Consider the following 22,714-nt stretch of genomic DNA (forward strand, 5'->3'; position numbering starts at 1 on the left):
ATAAATAAGACTTTCTTTCAATGATGAATCAAAAATGTATTCAAAATTAAAATAATGAATTCTATATAATTTTTTATTAAATTTGTCTTAACTAATCATCCAACAATTCAGGATTTTCAACTCGTAAATAAATTACACTCTTCATTTTTAAAACCTTTTTCATAGCATGAGTTATACTTTAAAGAAAATTTCATTTTTAACAAAATGGCAATGAAATAAAGTAAATGATGCAATCAAGAACCGCAAATCTCCAAAAACACTAAAAAATATAAGTAGTAAATCACACAGAAAAAAATCTTATTGTTTCTTAAAAGAATAGGCATGTGTATATCGAAAGTGATGAGCTCTCACCATAGTTACCATAGTTTATATAGATAACAGCAATATTATATATTTACTGCCTTTCTTTTTTTCTCTGTTTCCTTTTCTTTATAATTTAGTTTTAAATTCATATGAGGCTATAATTTAATATTTAATAGTAAACATTAAAAAAATATCATTTTATAAGACAATAAATCCTAATAGTAACTTTTTCACATAAGTAATTATTTTTTATTGGAACAATAATTTTTACAGAAATTTATTAAACATGTGTGCGAACTTTGAAAAATCATTACGAAAACAATTAACAGCAAATAATAACTTCGTTTAATTCGATTAAGTAAAATTAGCTGTCATAAAATAATTGAAATTTTAAAGACAGAAAATATAAATGTATTTAATCTTTTAACCCCCCCCCCCAGAACTCACTTTATTCTAATTTTTATCAACTAATTAGAATTATGATATTTTAATGTATATTAATAGCTTATGTAATATCTATTTAGGATGTACTTACATTCTTGAGATTTCTCGTGTTTCTTAATTCTTAATTTCTTTCCTTTTAAGAAAAATATAAATTCGGAGCCTCAAAATTTTCAGTTTTTAATTATGAAATGTGGTAAATTTATAGAGAAAATTAACATATTTTAAATTTTAGAATGTATTTATAATGTATCTTCGAAGAATAAGCAATAGTTTTAAACCTTCAAATATTCAAAAGTGAATTTTTACTGCTTTATAGAACAGTAATCAAGAAATACTATGCCCATACATTTTTCAGCTATATTAAAGTGGAAAAAAATCCTTTACTTCAGGAAACTGCTACTTGCAACACTCCATGGAACATCACATTTCAGAACTCCCTCTACGTGAAGTGGGATGGTGCGGACAGGACGGTAGATGTTCAAATTACAGTAAAGCCAGACACAGGCGAAAATAAAGACGACACAACTGGATGCAATGAGCAATCGCATCTTACGTCTTTCAATATCAAAAAATTGCTCATTGATCCCTTGTGTTCAAACAAAACGCATTGGTTAGAAGCTGGTCTAATCTGCGAAGATAAAAGACTTGTACAAATCAAGAAGCTTACTATCCAAACAGATTGTAAGTATTGATCATTATTTTGTGTATTTTAATACTATTAGTATGCAGGTACATAAAATCTAGGATTTCCGACTAGGCAAACTAGGTAGTTGCCCAGTTTGCCTAACCGGAAGTTCTCAAGAACAGTGCTCTAATAATTCATAGTACTCATGAATATAAATACTACTCTTCAAAACTTTGAGATAAAATAATAGATATCTATTAACTCTGAAGTCCATACTTATATGTTTTATTACGCCTGTTGTTTAGACTTTATTTCTATATAGCCCATTCCTAGGATTTCCTAGTTTTTAAACTCTATGATCCACTTTTCAGAGAATAAATCTATAAGGATGCAATTTATTTTTGGTACTAATTCCATAGTAATCTATTTCATTTTCGGCAATAATTACATAGCGATCCATTTCCTTTTTGGTGTTTCATATTTCTGCAGAAAGGAATAGGAAACGTTCTTTCCGAAAGAGGTTGTAAATATTAATGAGTTGGAAATTCTACTTTGTTGATATATTCATGCTCAGTAAATGACATAAAAGAAACACGTGCACAATTTATTTGTACAAAAGGAAAATATATTATGCTTAAATAAATCACAATAAACATAATATCCATGCAGATGAATTTCAAATAATCTCAATTACACTGGTGAAAATTTACATATATGGAAAATAAAAAACGGATTTGATTAGTAACAACTAAAGTAAGAAACGTAGGTGAGATTGGATACGAATAGGGTTAGGTTGGTTGGTTGGTTACTTCGGGTTTAGTGGCGCAAGAACCAAAAGTAGGCTATACTGCGCCAATCATATGGTTTGACGAATATTTGTTGACAAATAGGGTTAGAATAACTCTTTGTGGGACAGAAATTAACTTCTATGAAGGGAAAAAACATTTATTATTACATATGATTGTTAAAAAAAATATTTTTTGAAATATGTCTTCATAAAGAAATTTGAGCCCACATAACATTTTTGCAGATTGTGGAAATATACGTTCAAGATATAGCTGCGACTCACCCGCCCCCAAAGTTGGTGCAGCATGGTCAAGTTTGGTTTTTTGTACCCTTAAAAACCAACTGCCAGTTTTTAGCAACCTCTCCCTCCAAAAAATTGTCCTACAAAACACAGTTTGGGAAACCTAACCTATTAAATAAACTACTTTTTACACAAATACATTGGTTTTAGAGCTATAATGGTTTGAGGAAAATTATAGTTTATAAAAAAAATTGCTTGTTATGTGCTTATAAATTAATTGAATTATTTCAACTTAACTATCGAATTATTGGAACTAGAATGTTTTTAAATGTTTCTATCCATCATTTAATGAGGCTAAATGCAATCGTTTCTGATACAGATATGCTAATAGAGAAGGGATGATATTCGATTTTATTGTATCAGATACCGATTGATATTGATATTCGATTGCAACCGATGCAGAAAGTAGGCCGGCGTACTGGCCTATGGGTAGAGCGTCTTTCGTGATGTAGGCGTCCCAGGTTAGAGTCCTGGTTCGGGCATAGTTGTTCTTCAACCTGTGTTTTATCTGTGAGGTGTGTGAAAGAGCCCCCTCCTCTGTAAAAAGGGGTTGTGCAAGTAAGTGTGTGAGTGTTATCTTCATATGAGCCAGAAGTCATACTTCTGTCCTCTGGTGTTCAGGGGCCTTTACCTCAGAAGCTACTGCACAAACTCGGATTAAAACGCTGACTTCATCAGTGGGCTTGTCTATGACAAGTGCATAAGTAACATAAATAACAACAACAAAAGAAAGTAACCGACTTTTTTCTCATCGAAATGAAGCCTATTTCTCGGTGGATATTGATTTTCACTCTCTCGATGAGATTGCAGCTGATACAATACAAATATGATTCCAAATTGACTTTTCGTTTCTTTGGAAGATATATTATTAAGAATATGCCGATGGCGATTGGTTTTGACAGTGATTGAAGAATGGGTGAGAAAGGTAAAGGAAGGGCTTTGATCATATACTAGTTAGTATATGAGACAGTGAAGATTCTTTAATGGTATGCGCATCGTTTAATTGAGCATACATCACACATGCTAATAATGTTAATAAGACCTGAAGGCAAATTAGGTAAAACTGCCTAATAAAGGGTGTCCCAAAATTAACGAAAGATTTGAATTTACCACCATTTGTGCAGTAAAGCGTTGGCAAACCTATTAAAAAACATTGGACAGCTGATAGTTTAGGGTTAGTAAAAAGGGAGAGTTACACGATATAACAATTTGTTTTCATTGTTGAACAATATTTCAAAAATAATGAGAGTCTGGTGGACACAGTTCGAAAAATTGAGAATCCTCCCTAGACCATATGACCATTTAACACCATTTGATTTCTTTTTATGGGGTTATTTGATGTCAGAGGTCTATGCCAAAAATCCCACACGAACGCGTGCATTGAGGGAAGAAATTCAACGATTCATCAAAGAAATTCAACCACATTTTTGTATAATGATCATGGTAAATGTTGGCAAAAGAGTGTTTATGTGCCAGCAAAGCCGTGGAGGCCCTGTGTGTTTCATACATAATCCTATCCTGTGTACTTCAGGATTCCATAAAATATAGGAAAAGAACTGTGTCTTTTTTTAAATTCAAATCTTGGTTTAACACGTTGCTCTAATATGTGACTCTCCATTTTAATTAACCCTAAATTATCATCTATCAAATGGTTTTTTTAATAGGGTTACAAACACTTTACTGCACGAATGGTGGTAATGGTGGTAAATTCAAATCTTGTGTTAACTCTGGACACCTTTTACTTTGTATGATATTGATATAGTGCCACACGATCGAATACGAATCAAGTCGAGGAAATTATCAATCGAATCCAAAAACTAAATCCGAACAACCCGGTACTCTTATTCTATACCAGTTTTATGTACCTGATACTTTTGCTACCTGATACAATATATCAGATATCACCCAACTCTATCTGCAAACAACACATTAAAAACTCAGACAACATTTATTTTATTTTAGATGTTGAAACTCCTTATAATGTCACCATTCTTGGCGTCACCAATACGAGCATAAAAATAGGATGGGATAAACCTTACTCTGACGCACAAATTACTGCTTATGAAGTCATGGAATTTAAAACGAAGGACTTTAAACTTGGTGATGTTTACCACACGCCTACAAATTTCTTTGAAATGTTCAGTTTGAGACCATACACAGAATATTTCTTCACTGTCAGAGCAAGAACTGCTACCACTCACGGATCATGGTCGGAGATTGTATCAGAAAGGACCGCAGTAGGAGGTAAAAACAATTTTCATATATAGAACTTTGGATGTCACAATGATCCATTGATTGCTTACATAACACATATTGACTACTTATTGCATTATTATCCTTGCATTGATTATCATTGTAATCTATAAGTCAAGGAACATGTTTTCAATTCCATGCTAATGTTAAAGAATGTATTTATTAAGTGTAGCTGATATTTATATAAGAGATGTTCAACCAAATTTCATCGATAGTTACAGTTATTTTCATGACTATTTCAATGCTTAGCTCTAATTGTAATTGTCAATGAATTTCCAGTGCTTTTAAATTACTTATTTAATGCTCATTCCGCATTTGGCATTATTTTTGTAAGATTAACACCGGATTTAGAAATGAAACTTAAGCTTAATTGTATTGAAGTTGTCTCAGATTAAACTCATTCATAGAATTAAAATAATGCTATGAATGAATTTAATCCGAAAAAATAATACAAATACAAAAGATACAAGTCAGAAGATAATCAATGTAGAATATTGATAGATATTGCATGAAATATTTTGTAAAAAAATTCAACAAATGGAATAAGTCAATAGTAAACAGTTTTAGAAGACTCTAATAGTAATCTGCCCTACCCCATGTCTACCCCATGAACCCTTATTTGATATTCTGATTGAACTCTTTCATCGATATTCATTAAAATTATAAAGAATTTTTTTATTTATACAAGACCTATGCCAAAAATGTACTCATATTATTCATTAAAATGATAAAGAATTTTTTTATTTATACAAGTGGCTATGCTAAAAATGTACTCATATTAGTGCCAAAATTTTCCAACCTTTAAAGCATATTCTGAATGTATTCTATATACAGTTCACTGCAGTATGATTACTGAAAAAAAATTCTTAATAACTAAGAAGAAATATAATCCAGCAATAAACTCAATACCAATCACAGGTGCTGAACATTTTGAATAATAACAAGGTTACAATTGCGAGATCCATTAAAAATCTCTACTTGTTGCTTGTCATTGCTCTACTTAGAAAACGTTTTAAATATGAATTGTACGCAATTGCCTTTTCTCAGGACCTTAAAGGAATTTTTAATTTTTTTACCATTTCCATTTTTATCTTAAATGGTAGGAGAACTATCTTATTTGTATTGGTGAATGGCTCCTTCTTTTATTTCTTATAAAGCTTTGAAATTTTATATTTTGAATAATCATCCATGCACTTTAATCGGATATTATAAAAATTAATAATTAGTTACTTCACACAAGCTTTTGTTTCTCAGTTTCTTCAAGTTATCGGTATGCTTGTTTTTGCTTTTGTGTATTTTTTTTAATTTATAATTGATATAATGTTTTACTTTTTTTTTTTGCAATCGTATTTTTCTACTAAAATTCTCCAGTTTCCATTTCAATATCTTACACCCTAAGGAGAAGTTAGATCGGTGTGGACTAGTAAATATATAAACATTCTGTGCATGAAATTTCGCTTCACCCAGTAGATTGATTTCAGCAGTAGAATCTCCCATACAAAGAAAGTTATTGTACGATTTCTCTGTATTCTCTCTTCATACAACATTCACCTATGCTATACAAAACTCAAAATAAATCAAATTTCTTTTGCAGTACCTTTTGTTCCAACGGGTCTGATTGCAGATAAAGTGACGAATACCACTATTGTTGTAAAATGGAATGAACCGGATCCATTTAACGGCCCTATTTTGTCCTATGAAATAAAATGGCGAAAGGAGTTAGATAATGTATCTATCGATTCTCAAAGTGTTAATTCAACTACTTTCAAAATTGATGATTTGGATCCGTATACTGAATACGCCATTCAAGTTAAAGCCAGCACAGAAGCCGGTTCAGGCCCATGGTCAAGTGTTTTAAGCGTGTTAACTGATGTTGGAAGTAAGTGAAATATTTTATTTGAAATAATAAAAAACCCAAGATCATTTTATAAGCTAAACATTTTTAAAAAGAACATTAATAATTGGTCTGAATAAAGAATTAGTCTAAAAATAATTCATCTTTTTGTAACACTTTGTAGCGAAAATTTATAACTTTTATTTTGGATAAATATTTATTTTCAAAAACGAATTACTTTAGTCATGATCATATTTTCTGTTCATATGTTAAATGTTTTCTACACAGATGTTCAGTTGTTAGTATCAATATAGATATGTGATATTTATACGAGAGATTATCGATAAATAATGCACATGATTTTGAACACGTTAATAAAAAATTTAATGAATGACAATATAAAACGAAAATGAAAATATTGCTAGTTTATTACTTTTTAACAAATCTGCCAATCAAAGTGTGGCATTTGTTGCACCGCTGGGTCGGTTTGAAATTCATGAAAAGCCTTAGTTACGAGTACAGCCTCTGTCTTCTGACCCGTTTGATGTCGTCTTCAGAGTCAAGCTTCTCACCATCGATTAACCATTTTATGAGCTCAAACAGATGAAACTCTGAGGATTCCATGTCTGGACTGCTTTCCAGGAAATTCCGGGAACAGTTTTTCCCTATTCGTGAAAAACTACAAATACAAACGTTCGCTTGGGAAGTTTTGGAACAGCCACCATATAACCCGGACGTGGAACCCTCAGACCCTCAGCCTTGAGCCTTGACTCTGAGGACGCCCTCAAATGGGCATTGCGACAGCGATTTTACTCGCTGCCAACGGCGTTTTATGAGACTTGAATTCCAAACTCATCCAAAACTGAACAAATGCTTCAATATGATTGGCAATTATATCTAATAGTAGTAAATAGGCAATGCTTATAGGCATATTAACATTTATTGCAGTGCTTAAAATTAAGTGCATTACTTATTGATACACCATCCTTTCTGCTTATTTGAAATTAATTTGATTTTTAACTAATACAGGATATTCGACAAAATTAGATATTTGTAGCATTTCTAAGAAAAGTAAATATACATCACATTTATTTGAGCATTCCTTTTTAATAACAAATGCAATGAAATAAAAAGTTAAATCAAAGTATCGTATGTGAATTGCTTAAATATAATTCAAAATAGAAGAGAAGTCTTGAATAAAGTTTTATGAACAAAAATATTCATTAATGACTTATATTTATTATTACAAGATATTGTTCGATATATCTGTGGTGTTAAAAGCCAATGTGACCTAGGGTAAAGTGTTGGCTTTGGGGTCGGAGGGTTAAAGGATTGTGATACGATTCTACTTATGAACCGTTGTATAAGCTGGTCTGATGCCATGTTAAATCAGTCGGTTCCAAATGTGCACCAGCTGTTATGGTGCGAAGTTTAGAGAGGGGGCATTAGTTCAGGTATCGTTCTCGTCCTATGGCCGCGGCTAAGAATTACGGGGTCTGTCCCGAAATAGTTCCTAATTTTACTTTAAAACCGGGTGTTAATATAATTAAACCAAACTATTAAAAAAATTCTTATTTAGAATATCACGCAAGTAATTCCTATAAGCAATTATGAATACTATTCAAGATTAAGGAAGCAATCTTATTTATAAATATATCTGTCATAGCTTTGAGAAACATACCTGTGATAACCTGATTTTTGAGGTCAGTTTCAGTATGACAATTTATTGTTTTTCTTTTCTTTCCTATACAAAGCAAATAAGTTTTTAAAGATTTGAGTGGTTCTATTTCATCGAATTAAATTTTTTTTTAAATATTGTTCTGAATAAAAGTTTAAACGTTGTGAAAAAAAATAGAAATAAAATGCAAAAATTTTTCAGTTATAAATTTAAAGTAAAAATTTATTAAAGTTGAATTTTTAAAAATTGATTAAATTCGCCTGCTTTTGAAAATTTTAAAATTTATGTTATGTAATTTTATAAAAATTAAAACTTTTGCAACCAATTTCTTCACCCCAAATAATGAAAATATTGGGTAGCTTTTACAAAAATTAAATCCGAGTTCCTCTCCAAATTTTTTTTCTTTCAATTCTACATTCTAAAATTTGCCATGTACCAATGTTTCAACAAAGCATTTTTTTTTATTTATTATATTAAATTTTATAAAATGGTATGGAAATAATAAAAATTGGGGAAGTTTGTATAATTATCATGGAAATTAAATCCTAGATCCTTTAGAAATTTGCAATTTTGAGCTTTTCTCTGTAAAGCCTTCCACTAGTAAAATTTCGACAAAAACAGCTATTTAATTGTGATTGCGTCAGCAAAGGCAAATTGGAACTAATTGACTCTCAGGGCATATCATCGTTTTTCGCCGTCCTTGTAAATTTTGCTGACTTAAACACAAGAATATTTTGCCATTACGACGCCCTCCAAGACTGGCGCCCGGAGCATCATCGTTTTAACCTTGGAAATGAATAGAACTACCAGAGCGAATGCGAGCATAAACAAACTGATGCAAAATTAGCTGGAGCATTAAAGTGGCTGCGTTTAGTGTATCTAACAGAGATGTGCTAAAAGTTTGTTGAACACCATTGCTTTTCTCCTTAATTGGGATGCATAACAAGCTTATTTATCTATAGCGAGAGAAAGATTTCTACATTTAATTCCAGTTATTTCCATGATGATCACGCATAAACTTTTTTGTAACCCAACATGTTTTATTTACATGTTTGTAAACATGCAAATTTACTTTCTCGTATATGTAGTATAAAGAAAATATAGTAATCGTCAAAAATAAAATCGAACTCGAGATTTTGACGAATATAAACGTTTTACACCTCCCTGAGTTCGGGAATCACATTTTTGGAAAATGTCTGTCTGTCTGTCTATGACAAAGATAGCTCAAAACCGCTTTGAAATAGACGGTTGAAAATTGGTCTAGGGTCTTTGCACCAAATCTGCAGATTTTTAACAAATTTTGAGTAAAATCTGTTTCATATCTGTCCGGCTATTCAAATATTAGGTCATATAATAATTAGAAAACGAAGGGAGCTGGGTAGATAAAATTTGGTACACGGCTTTAACATTTATAGGGTAGACACCTGCCAAATTTTAAGTCAAATCTAGCAATTGGTCGACTATCTGATGATTCAACGATGATAATACACAATGATTCAAAAACACAATGACTAAAATGTACCAAATTTGGTAGTGGATTTTGTGACTATCATTGCAGTTTTGTTTCAAATTTTTATTTCAATCGGTTGAGAAAAATGTATCTAAAGCATAAATTCTATTTTTGGATCCTATTAATGCCTACCAGGGATTAATCGTTAAGTATTCGCCAAGGATGACACGATAGATTCAATAAAAATGATAAATTCATGCCAAAGACTAATATTTTGTAACTGTTGTGCGCCATTGCCATGTAAGAAGTTCTCTGGTATGGTAAAACTTCCTGGTAGAGAGCATGCAAGAAAGTTTTAGGGACACCATTTTAACTGGTTTAATTAAATTTTCAGTCAGCCCTGATGAGCTAGAAACTTTGTATATTTACACTGACAGCATTATAATAAACCATCATCAATGAGAAAACATTACTTTAATTTTTACCGAACTTAATTATAAAATAATTGATTAATTTGGTTATTTTTTTCGTTATTTGGCATCAACTGATAGAAAATGTAAGTAAAATTTGTTTTAATGTATTTATTTGCTATCATGATAAATCATAATTAAAAAGCAAAAAAGTATATAATAATTAATATAAAGTGTACTTTTTAGCATTCTTATAAAACCGTGTTTTTTAAAAATATTTTTTATCATTTCTTATCGCTATAAGTTAAATACTTTTTTATTTTAAAAATATTTTTTTTCTTATATTTTGCACGGTTTTCCGATACACGAGTAGTGGCTTAGAGAGGACTAGAATATATCGATAGATCCAGAATCAGCTTTCAAAAGGGCTAGATGGAAATAAAAAAGAATCCTTCATTTCAAATATTAAAATTCAAAAGCTGACAAAAGCAAAATAATAATAATAATAAAATCTGATTCTAAAACGCATCATTGTTAGTATACTGAGAGGATATAATTTATTTTAATACTTTTCTACTGTTCTGACTTTTATTTTGATAGCATTGGTTTTGCTTATATAATTGAATTATTGAAGTTTAACTTATAAGTATCTCCCCTAGAATGGTTACAAATTATAATTGTCGATTTTTTTATTTTTAAGTCTTTGAGCGTTTATTTTATCGCATTTAAATTCTGCGAAAATACAGACTAGTTAAATAGTCAATTCCTTAGAAGATTTAGCTCTAAATTTCATACATATCTGCATTTTAAATACTAAAATTGTGTATCAAAGTTTATTCATCTAACTCTTTTTGTTTTGTAGTTTTTTTGTAGTTTGTAGTTATGTAGTTTATGTTAAACTACATTCCGTTGGACAGATATACTTTCTCTGCATGAACTTCGTTCGCGATTTGACAGAAATCTACAAATACCAAATTTCATCTGTCCAGTTTAAAGTGTTTTTAAATTATCGCATACACTGTCGAAGAGACAGAAATAATCCCAAAAGTCCGTTTTTCGGACTCAGCGAGGTTTGAAACATGCAAATTCGTCAAAATCTCGTGTTCGTTGGAGTTTTTTTTTTTTTTAACGTTACAATGCTTTCTTTTTGAACGTTACAATGCTTTCTTTTTGAACGTTACAATGCTTTCTTTTTAATTAACAAGAAAGTAAAAAGAGCTTGAATACTGCATTGACATTTTTTTTTTAATTTTGATCTTTTCTAAACATAATATATTGATTACAAGTAACATCATTACTCAAATAAACATTAATGTTTTTTTTACTACTGTCATTTTGGAAAATCTTTACACATATATTACACATTATATCTTTACACAATCTTGGAAGGGAAAGTTATAAACCCATTTCATTGTGATGTAAAATGGCATGAATGATTCGACATTTAAATTTACAACCCATATTATTATGCATTCAATGCAATATAGCAGTAATTTTCTGAAAAATTTTATGCACTTTAAAGCAATCGATTCCCTGGATATTTTTGATTTGTATTTTTCTTTTCTTTTTACTCTCTAAGAACATATTAAAGAGTTATATTGTAATCCATTTTACAAATGCTTAATATTCCATGCATAAAAATGTAGAAAAAAATATGGAATTTTAAGCCAACCCGATTCTTTTATTCACGTTTAATAATAAAGGCTGTACCAAAAATGCCTTTACCTAGAAAAATTATACAAACTTTGATTCCTTGCAAAAAAAACTACTTTTTCTGGGCTTTTGGAAAATATAAACTATTTTTATACGACTTTTTTTCTGCAAGAACTCACGAAAACAGCTCTATCTCAAAATGCATATTCTGGATTTGGTGAAAATTTGAGCCTAATTAAATCATTTTGTCATTTTATAGCGTAATGAATTGTTAACCCGTTCACGGAGTTGAACGCCATAGTATTAATTTTCATCGTAATATATAGCAAAATACTACAGCATTCAAATTTATAAATCCTATTATGATGCAATCTCTGTTTAGTCCTAATGATTATTTCTGAATAATTCATTGAAATTTTTCATTTTTTATTTTTTTTATTTCTACTTTTTATGGATATATTAAAATTTAAATATTTCTTTTATTGATTCTTGTCTTTAAAATTCTTTTTTTTACCCCTAATGACGACTTTTGTATTTCCTTTATTGATTCTTGTATCTTTAGCTTTCTTTTTTCTAATGACGTCTTTTGTATTTCTTTTATAAATTCTTGTATTTATAGCTGCAATGATGTCTTTTGTATTTCTTTTATTGATTCTTGTATTTGTAATTCAATTTTTAATGACGTCTTTTGTATTTATTTTATAAATTCTTGTATTTATAGCTATAATGATGCCTTTTGTATTTCTTTTATAAATTCTTATATTTATAGCTGTAATGATGTCTTTTGTATTTCTTTTATTGATTCTTGTATTTGTAACTCTTTTTTTCTAATGACGTCTTTTGTATTTCTTTTATTAATTCTTGTCTTTATAATTCTTTTTTCTAATGATGTCTTTTGCTTCAGTTCCTAGCGTACCCACTAATTTGATAGCCCTCAATACAACTGAAAATAGTATCTTCATATCCTGGAATGAACCCGAATTGGCGAATGGACCTTCACTGGAATATGTGGTGTCCTGGGCTATGAGAGGAGCGGAAATTAATCAGGCTCTCATCAAAAATGGAACAGAGTACCTTGCAAATAATCTTAAGCCTTACAATGAATATATGTTTCAAGTAGCCGCTGTTACCAGTGCTGGTTTTGGACCTTACACCAAACCTTTACTGGTTTGGACTATGATTGGATGTAAGTTTTTTTTTTTTAATTTTTGATCAAATGAATTACAAAATGTGAATCCAAATATTTGATAATCACAGGCGTGTTAAGTTACTGTTAAGCAATTTGGAAGGAAAAGTCAATTTTCTGTAGCCCAAAAGCTATCAAAATATATTTACGATTTATATACCAATTACAGAAAAAGAACATCAAGTTTTGAATAATGTTTCTTATTTTTAATATCAATTAGTGCTTTTCGCTCATGGCATTTCATTCGGTTCCTGTCCAGCTAAAGAAAAAAATGGAAAAATACCATATTACAGAAATTTTTAAATGTTTCTTTAAAAATTTATTCGAAAAATAAGTAATGTGGATTTTTTATGTTAATGCATTATTTGTTCGAATACGTATCGCGGAGACGGAATACGCATAAGCGAATATCTGTGCGAAAAACATTTGATATACTTTCTTTAACGAGGTATTTTGTTAAATGACTGTCCAGTTTTGAGTGAAATTTAAATTTATCATCAAAATTATCTAACACGATTTGTTCTTCAATTATAGGACTTTAACGACGAATATTCAGTCGATAATATTTCTTTATCAAAGTCGGAATCGGCATAAGCAAATGTCTGTTTTAACAACAACTGATATACCTCTTTAGGAAAGCTTTTGTTAAAAGATATTCTAATTTTGAACGAAATTTTAATTTATCATCAAAATTATCTAACACGATTTTTTGTTAATTATAAGACTTTAGTTACGAATATTGAGTCGATTTCACTTATAATATTTTTATTAGAATCGGAATCGGTACAAGCGAATATCTGCTCTAACAACATTTGATACATCCTCTTTAGCAATCCATTTTCTTAAAAGATAATCTAGGTTTGATAGAAATTTAAATTTATCATCAAAATTATCTAACACGATTTTTTGTTAATTATAAGACTTTATTAAGTAATATTGAGTCGATTTAGCTTATAATACTTTTGTCAGAGTCGGAATCGACATAAACGAATATATGTGCTAATAACATTTACTATACCTTCTTTATCAAGGCATTTTGTTAAAAAATAATCAAATTTTGAAAGAAATTTAAATTTATTACTAAAATTATAAAAGACGAATTGCTTGCTAATTATAATATTTCAGTAACTAATATTGAGTCGATATAACTTCTAATATTTTTATCAGACAAATCAACTAGGAAATTGTATATATGTGTACAAGTAACCCAAGTACTGCAGCCTGTTGCGCAATATTGTACAATATGGTGCGATATTAAAATATATTATTTAATATTTTACAATATTGGGAATATTGTTTAATGTCATACAATATCGTGCAATATAAGTGTGCTACTAGAGAATAAAGGAATGTGAATCATTTTTAAAAATGCATCTTTAAACTTTCTTTCAGTGCCAAGTGCGCCAATAAACCTGACTGAAAAACACGTCACTAACACAAGCATCACCATTGAGTGGGACTGTCCTGAATTTCCTAATGGACCCATTCTCGATTACGTCGTACAATTCTTAGAATCTCCCAATGGAACGCTAATGGAGAAGAATATCACAGAAAACTCTACAATACTAGAAAATTTAAAACCTTATACACTTTACACCATCCGAGTTGCTGCACGTACTGAAACGGGAATAGGATCTTTTACAGAAGACTTAGAAGTACAAACAGGCGTTGGAGGTAAGAGATTTTATTAGATGTTTTATATATATTCGATCGTTGGAGGTAAAAGATCTTATTGGATATTTTATATATAAATTAGATCGTTGGAGATAAAAGATTTATTAGATATTTTATATATATTAGATAGTTGGAGATAAAAGATCTTATAAGATATATTGTATATATTAGATCATTGGAGATAAAAGATTTATTAGATCATTTGTATATATTAGATCGTTGGAGATAAAAGATCTTATTAGATATTTTATATATATTATATCATTGGAAATAAAAGATGTTATTAGATATTTTATATATATTAGATCATTGGAGATAAAAGATCTTATTGGATATTTTATATATCTTAGATCATTGGAGATAAAAGATGTTATTAGATATTTTATATATGTTAGATCATTGGAAATAAAAGATTTTATTAGATATTTTATATATATTAGATCATTGGAAATAAAAGATTTTATTAGATATTTTATATATATTAGATCATTGGAGATAAAAGATTTATTAGATAATTTGTATATATTAGATCGTTGGAGATAAAAGATCTTATTACATATTTTATATATATATATTTTAGATTGTTGGAGATAAAAGATCTTATGAGATATTTTTCATTCTATATCCATATAGCTACTTCGTTTGAAGCAATAAAAAAAAGTCTAGATATTTTGTGCTCGTTCAGCAAATATAAAACCAAAGGAAAATTGTTATGTGATGAGTAACTATTGGAAAGATAAACTATTTTTTATTCTCCCGTATACGTAATATACAGAAATTACAGTAATCTTCAAAAAGTTCCAATTTGATATTTTGACAAATATCCAGGTTTTAGACTTTCCTGAGTTCGAAAAGAGCATTTTTAGAAAGTGTTCATCTGTCTGTGACACAAATAACTAAAAACTGCTTTGATCTAAACGGATGAAATTTTGTAGACGGTTATTATATCAAATTTGCAAAATTCTGTCCAGTTTTGAGAAAAAATCTGCCTTTCGGATGTTTGAATATAATTTAATAGATAATTACAAAATGGAAAGAGAGTTAGATAGATAAATTCTGTACACAGATTTAGCATCTATAGTGTCGGCACTTATAAAATTTTGAGCTACAACCAACAACGGATTGATCGTCTGTTAGTCTGTGCTTTCAGAAACATTTAAACGTAGTTCGAAACGAGTTAAAAATAATACATTTTTTGAAAATTTTTGTCTGTCTGTGACAAAGATAACTCAAACACGCTTTGAACTGGACAACTGAAATTTGATATACGGTCTTTACACCACATTTGCAGATTTGCTTATTTCTATCAAATTTTCAGTAAAATATATTCAGAGGAAGTCCGTCTATCCGGTTGCGCGAATATAAAATTACAAAACAAAAAGAGTGAAATAAATAAAATTCAATACACAGATTTAACAACTATAGTATAGACATCCATCAAATTTTGAGCCAATTTCAAGTATGAGGTCACTGTCTGCCGCTTTATATTTTCAGAAACAAGAAAGCCCTATAATACAAAATGACAAAATTTGATATGGGATTTTGGGACTACAAGTGTAGTTTTGTGTCAAATCTTTGTTCCAATCGATTGAGAAAAACGTGTTTAAATCACAAATTGGATTTTCAGATACAATTAATGGATTAAACGTCATTTAATTCACTAAAGATGACACAAATAGATTCTGTGAAAATGCTAAATTAATATTTCGTAATTATTGTATATCAATGCCATGTAAGGCTTTCTTTGGCGTGATAAGTTTATTAGAGAATATACTTTCTACACTCGCCGGTTTTCCCCTAGTATTAAAACAGTAATCATTAAAGAATAAACAGTAATCAGTAAAAAATATTGCAATAGAACAGGAAAAATAAAAACAGAATAGAATGGGGAAAATGCAATAGAATAAAAGCTTCTAATTTGGTATTTTCAAAGTATTTTGAAATCAAAAATAATCGAAAAAATAACTTTCAATTTTCATTCGAAAATAGCATTAACATCTTTAAATAAAGTGCCAAAATTAAAATCCTCAGAGTGAGAAAAGGTAGTTTAACAGAAGCCGAAAGACCGCACGTAAGTTTTATATGCATAAAGCAAACAAACCAGAAATCCCATCTTAAAAAAAGATTCAAGTCAATAAAAATACTTCTAAAAATAGATTGCAAAAGAAATTAAATTAAACTGGAAACTAATAGATCAGATACAAAAACGATTAAATATTATATTTGGGTGAAAAGTAATTAAATATTTCTAGATACTCTTTTAAGGCTCTGAATAAAGATACGGCATGACGTAAGCCAATTTAAACAAGATCATCAAATTATATAATTTATATACTTCAGCACTCGGAAATTGGAATATTTCATAACCGGTCTCCTAAGGCTTTATACGCTTTAAGCAAATCATTTTAACCGAGAAACTTTCCACTTTCTGATTCAAATTAAACTTGAAGGACTTTCAAAGTCTAGTCAAATTCCGAGATCTTCCGAGTTTATTAAAATAATATGAATCTTTAATTAACCTCTTGAGAATATCTTCTTTGCAGGAACTATTTCTATCCTGAAAGAACCATTAAGAATTTTCGTGCGTTTCATTAAATTTAATTGATTCATTAGCTGCAGGGAGACCCTTAATGGAAAATCACTTTAAATGTTCGATAATTACTTTTAATGGAGAATTCGAATCGTATCTGAATTCCCAATGTCCTCTGAAGTTTTATTTTTAATTTGTGTTAATCACTTCCAATTATTTCATTGGTTTCTGCAAGTAATTAACCTTTTCATCTCTTTCTGTCATAAAAATCTGCTTCTGAAGTCTCATTTTTTTATTATTTTTCCTTATCAGATTAATTTCAATAGCTAATTTCTAATATCCAAATTTGCTTAAAGTTCTTACTCTAAGTTACTGAAATGTGGAAGTTTCGTAAATTGCTCAGACTGAATTTCAAATAACAGGGGAGGGGAGGGGGGGGAGGATGACGATATACAGTGTTCTTAATGCTTTGGGGTTTATAGAAAAAATTATGCATACAAATTTTCGAAAGAAAGTACATTTTATTGTTCACTAGCCAACTTTGAGGACTAGTGGATTCACTGGGATGAATTGCTGTTAAAACTTTCAATGAAATATTTTGAAAATTTTTATCTTAATGACTTTTTCAACAAAATATTTTTAAATATGTAAATATATAACTCATTCTAGTTCGGAAGTTTTCTCCGTTATGTTGACTATGTTATATACTTCTTCGTGATCTTGTCTCTATATTTTTATGTATGGAATTATACTATAAGAAGGAGCACTAATATTTCAAATTAGTGAACTTTTTCCCCTTGCTTGGTTTTGAAGTTAAACTTTAATAATAAGAACAACGAAATTTCAAAATTGTATTGAAAACATGAGTTATACTGAAATCTACTCAATATAACATAAACCAAATCTTCAGATCTGTGGTTATCAACGGTTTGATTTTTATTTAACAATAGAATATATAATTGTAAAATATACTTAAAAATATTTTTTAATTAATTAAAAATAGAAAAGCTAAGAGGCAAAATATTTAGTATCACTGAAAAATTAATTTTCCGAACTTTAAGATCATTTAAAAAATTAGTTTATTTTTGGAAGTTATTACGGAAAAACGTCAGAATTTATCTTAATTTTTAATTAATTAAAATTTCAAAAAAATATCGCCCAATGCGTATATTTTGAATATTCTAAATATATTGCACTAAGTTTAATAATACTAAGTCAAATGCTCAGACCTAAAGACAGCTAACCCTTACACAATTCAACTGCGCCAATATGAGTTTGTAATAATTTTCCAGATATAATATTTTTTTAAACTTTCAATTGAAAAATATTTCTTGGAACAATTCGACTTAGAGCCTCAAAATGTCCATCTCTTCCGTGAAATGAAGAACCAGTTAGGATTCCATAATAATAATTCCAGACTAATAAGGTGGCTTCAAGGGAAGGTTAAGGTCCTTCTCAGATCACTGGTGACAACGGTTTTCGAAGAGATATTAGGAAACCTGATCGATTTATATGATAAATATATGTAATTTATATGTAAAGTTTGAAAAAATAGGTCCTTGCTTTACAGTATAGACAATGTTTATGATGTCGTCAATAATTTAGTCCAGAAAACCCGATTAGTGAATATTATCTCATACTTTTCTGTGATTTTGTTTAATTTGTTCAGTTTAATGACGTATTTTTATGTAGTATATCATCATTATCAGGTCTCTAAAATATAACCTAGATTTATTCCATTATGCTGAAGCCCTGGATGCATGAATTGGTGAAAATAGAAAGTTTATGAAAAGAAAACTTCTTCATTCACTTTAATAAAATTTGGAGATATTGTGACGATGCAAAAATGTAATGATCCCCCTCTCCCCCTCCCCTACCAACCAGCCAAATTCATAGATATGCCGCTGATGACGATGAACTACGCTTTATTTAAAAATACTAAAAATGATTAATTTATATTTTAATTAATAATAGGATTTAAGTTTCGTTATTTGCTTATCTGATGACTTCTTTTCAGTAATCTATGAATTAAATTTTTACAAAATAAATTAACTTTTCCGTTTATGAAGCAGTGTTGTTTGAAATATTAGAATTCTATTTTAGAATGACAGAAATTTGTTGTTTCCTTTTAAAATTTCTCATACAAAGTATTAATTCGTAAAGAAAAACTTCAATGTAAAGAAAAAAATTATATTAAAAAACTGCGAAATTATTTTATGAGAATTGCTAAAAATAAACTTATAGCACAGCCTTTTCCACAGGTTTAGTTGTTGAACATCTGATAACGTATGTGCATAAAATTAGTTAAAATAACTTATGAATCAATTAATTATTGATTCCTGTTATGAAATTACAAAACGTATGCTAATTTATTACAATGTTCAGATATTGTAAACTAATATTGTTTTTAATAATAAAATTTTGTAAATGTAGAGATAATTCAGGTTAATATTTAAAAGAAGATATTTTTGTCCCTGTGATTCTAAAAGTATACAATAAAAACTTGCTTCATGCTTTCAGTGTGTCAAGATTTTCAACCCTATCAATTATCTTTTTGAAAAAATCACATTAACAAAGAGATAAAAAAAATAGAAATAACTCTGGTATTTCAAATATATATTTTAAAAACTTATGTCAATATTATTCTCAAGAAATTATTTTTAGGAAAGAAAATATTCCTTCCTTTTATAACACATTTCTATGATATTAGATCAGCTTTAAAAAAATAAGAACAAACCAGTATTTTTCAGGAAAATGTTCAATTAACATACTGATTGATAATACCTGGTATATAAAATACTCTTATGAGCCAAAGTTTTTTTTAAATAATCAAATGATGTTTTTAGCAATTAAAATTGTTTACTATTGTTCATATACATCCAATGTACAACCAGTTTATAGTTGTTGAAATCTTAGTATCATTCATACATAAATGCCGTGGTATTCAATGTGCTCAAAAAGTGAGATTCAGAGGGAGATATAGAAGAAGAAATAACAGAATTTTAAAAATAGTAATATTTTCAGATTAAAAATTTAACCTTTTATTATTGTTTATTATAGTTCCTGGACTGCCTATCAACATTTCCGCTGTTATTAATGCAACAAGCATAATCTTAGATTGGGATCGTCCGGAGATAGTGCCTGGTATTTTGATGGATTATCAAGTAACATGGGGCATACGTGGAACACCTACTTCCTTAGTGGTAATTGACAGCAATACGCACCACTACGATGCTGTGGGACTTCGACCATACACCGATTATCATTTCGAAATTGCTGCAAGAACAGAGGCTGGAGCTGGTATTGCTGAGACTTTAGCAATACGAACGGGTATTGCAGGTAATATGCCTTACAGATTTCAGATTTCTTTTTTTATTACCTTTCATTTTAAAAGCAATAATTTTAATAATGTTACTGAAAATTCAGTTGTTGTATGATACAGTAAAAGTTCCAAGAGGGTCAATAACAAATAAAGACGGAAATTCAAGATTGAAGCACAAATTCACTATAGCTGATAAAAGCGGCATTTGCAGTAAACAACAGTAAATAAGCAAAAAAGCAGCACAAGGCACTCAGAGATAAATCACTCAACAATTCGCTTGAGTTCAACCCAACTGACTGACTTCAGCTCTATCTCGCATCCTAACTTGCATCTTAAAGAACTTTGATTAAGATTCTTGCTGTTTAAGAATAAGATATAAGACTCTGGCTGTTTCTCGAATCTTCAATTTGTCGCCAAAGTCATCAAATTCATCGCCAAATCACCAATTGATTGCCAAGTTTGTCGCCAAGACAGGAAATTTGTTATCAGGTATAAATTCAACAATTATTAGAACTGTCTGTAAAACTCTTTTTTCTTACCATTAAAGTGAGCTCGAAATGATAATGAGATGCTTCCGGCATGGTGGTTGGATCTCACCACCCTGGAGGGTACACTAATAGGTGGGGGATCTGACTCCTCCCATCGATGACGGGACGTAATTCTTTCGGGGAGGGTTGTACCGTGGCCGGTGACGGCCCTTAGGACTCAACCACAGTTCCCGCCAATGTTGCTGTTGCGGCGGTCCGGCCATTCAGTTTTTATGGTTTAAATCCGTGTGCCTTCGTGGTGGGTCGGAGAGTTAGATGGCTGACTTACCATTAAAGTGATTTCGGAGAGAATCAGTATTACAAATTCATAACGATAGATATAAGCTAAGATATATAACAATAGATAACAGCTAAGATATGGATTGCTATTCGACACCTGCCTTCAAGATATATCCGAGATATTCCACCACTGTAGATAATTCAATTAGTTTCATTGAAAGAGTATGCTACTTCGAACCGGTGTGTAAAAGATATGCTGCAACATTTATCCATTATACATAATTCAATTTGTTCCAATGAAAGGAAGTGATTTTATGCGATGATGCTGAAAATCTTTATGGATCAAATGACCAAATTATTAGGCTGATATGTACCAAGTTTGGTAAATTTCTCCAAATTTCATTTCTTACAAGATTTGAAGTATTTGATTATCTAAGAAGATTTATTTAATTTCGACAGAACACTCTAGTACTGTCATCTGGCAGTCTACATCAAAAGTAAAAACGAAAAGTTTGACTCTTCCAGAAGATTTAACTGATTTCATTGGATAGTTTGACATTTTTCTGCAACAATCGTTGTTTATAGGAAACGGCCCATAAAAGATTGAAGCAATTCATTGAGAGGATATGGCTTATATCCATTTAATTAGTGAATGAATCCAAGACATTTGAACGCTCTAGAAGGGTTAATTTATTTAATGGAAGGAGTTCAATTTTATTTCTTTGGTACATTTCTTCTACAGCCATTCTCTTAACAAAATAGAACATTTGACTATTCCATTTAATTTAACCATCTTCTCAAGATTTTTTATTCTTCTTTACGTGATTCAACAATGATAGGATTTATCCACATCTTTGAGTCTTAAAGCGTTTGTCAGAATTTCAAAACAAGCAGTATTTTTTTTTTAAATTAATGCTTTTACGCATATTATGTCTAAAAGTTAAAGTTTTAAGCAGGGACAAAAATATATTGTCATTGAATGGTAAATTTTAAAAATGGAAATAAAACACTGTTTCTTTTATTTCTTTCTTGAAAGATGACATTTTTCATACATGATGAAATATCTTGATTGACAATTAGAATATTTTAAAGCATCTTTTTAGGTTATGTTAAAAGCTATCTTGCTTGCATTTAACTCTTTCACGAATAAAATGAATTTTCTGTCAATTGAATGACAGCGATTTTAAAACACGAAACTACGCAAATCGCCATTATAGTGTTCAAAACATCACAAATATACTTTTTAATAACATAATCCAAACATACTTCTTTAATTAACATAATAAATATTAAATAAGTTGGCATTTTCCTCTTTCTCAAGCAAATAATCCTCTATAGCTGTAAAATTTATGATCTTTGGAATTCGGAAAATTAAATATGATTGCATTCTGAAATTAATGAATTTTAATAGATCATTCATATTCTGAAAGTCATTATATTCTTTCTATCCTGATCAACTTTATACTGACAATTTTTAAAAATTTTCTACTTTAGAAGT

At 29.6% G+C, this 22,714-nt stretch overlaps 1 protein-coding gene across 1 annotated transcript in view; it reads left to right on the forward strand.

Moving 5' to 3' along the window:
• LOC129984705 (receptor-type tyrosine-protein phosphatase F-like) overlaps positions 1-22,714 on the forward strand; it is a 56,892-nt gene that overhangs the window by 8,174 nt on the left and 26,004 nt on the right. The window contains exons 2-7 of the mRNA XM_056094646.1: positions 1,137-1,428; positions 4,422-4,703; positions 6,307-6,591; positions 12,642-12,923; positions 14,316-14,597; positions 20,188-20,466. Of these exons, the coding sequence (XP_055950621.1) occupies positions 1,137-1,428; positions 4,422-4,703; positions 6,307-6,591; positions 12,642-12,923; positions 14,316-14,597; positions 20,188-20,466 (1,702 nt within the window). The remainder of the gene's footprint in view (positions 1-1,136; positions 1,429-4,421; positions 4,704-6,306; positions 6,592-12,641; positions 12,924-14,315; positions 14,598-20,187; positions 20,467-22,714) is intronic.

Source organism: Argiope bruennichi, chromosome 9 (genome assembly GCF_947563725.1).
Source record: "Argiope bruennichi chromosome 9, qqArgBrue1.1, whole genome shotgun sequence".
NCBI classification, from domain to species: Eukaryota; Metazoa; Arthropoda; class Arachnida; order Araneae; family Araneidae; genus Argiope; species Argiope bruennichi.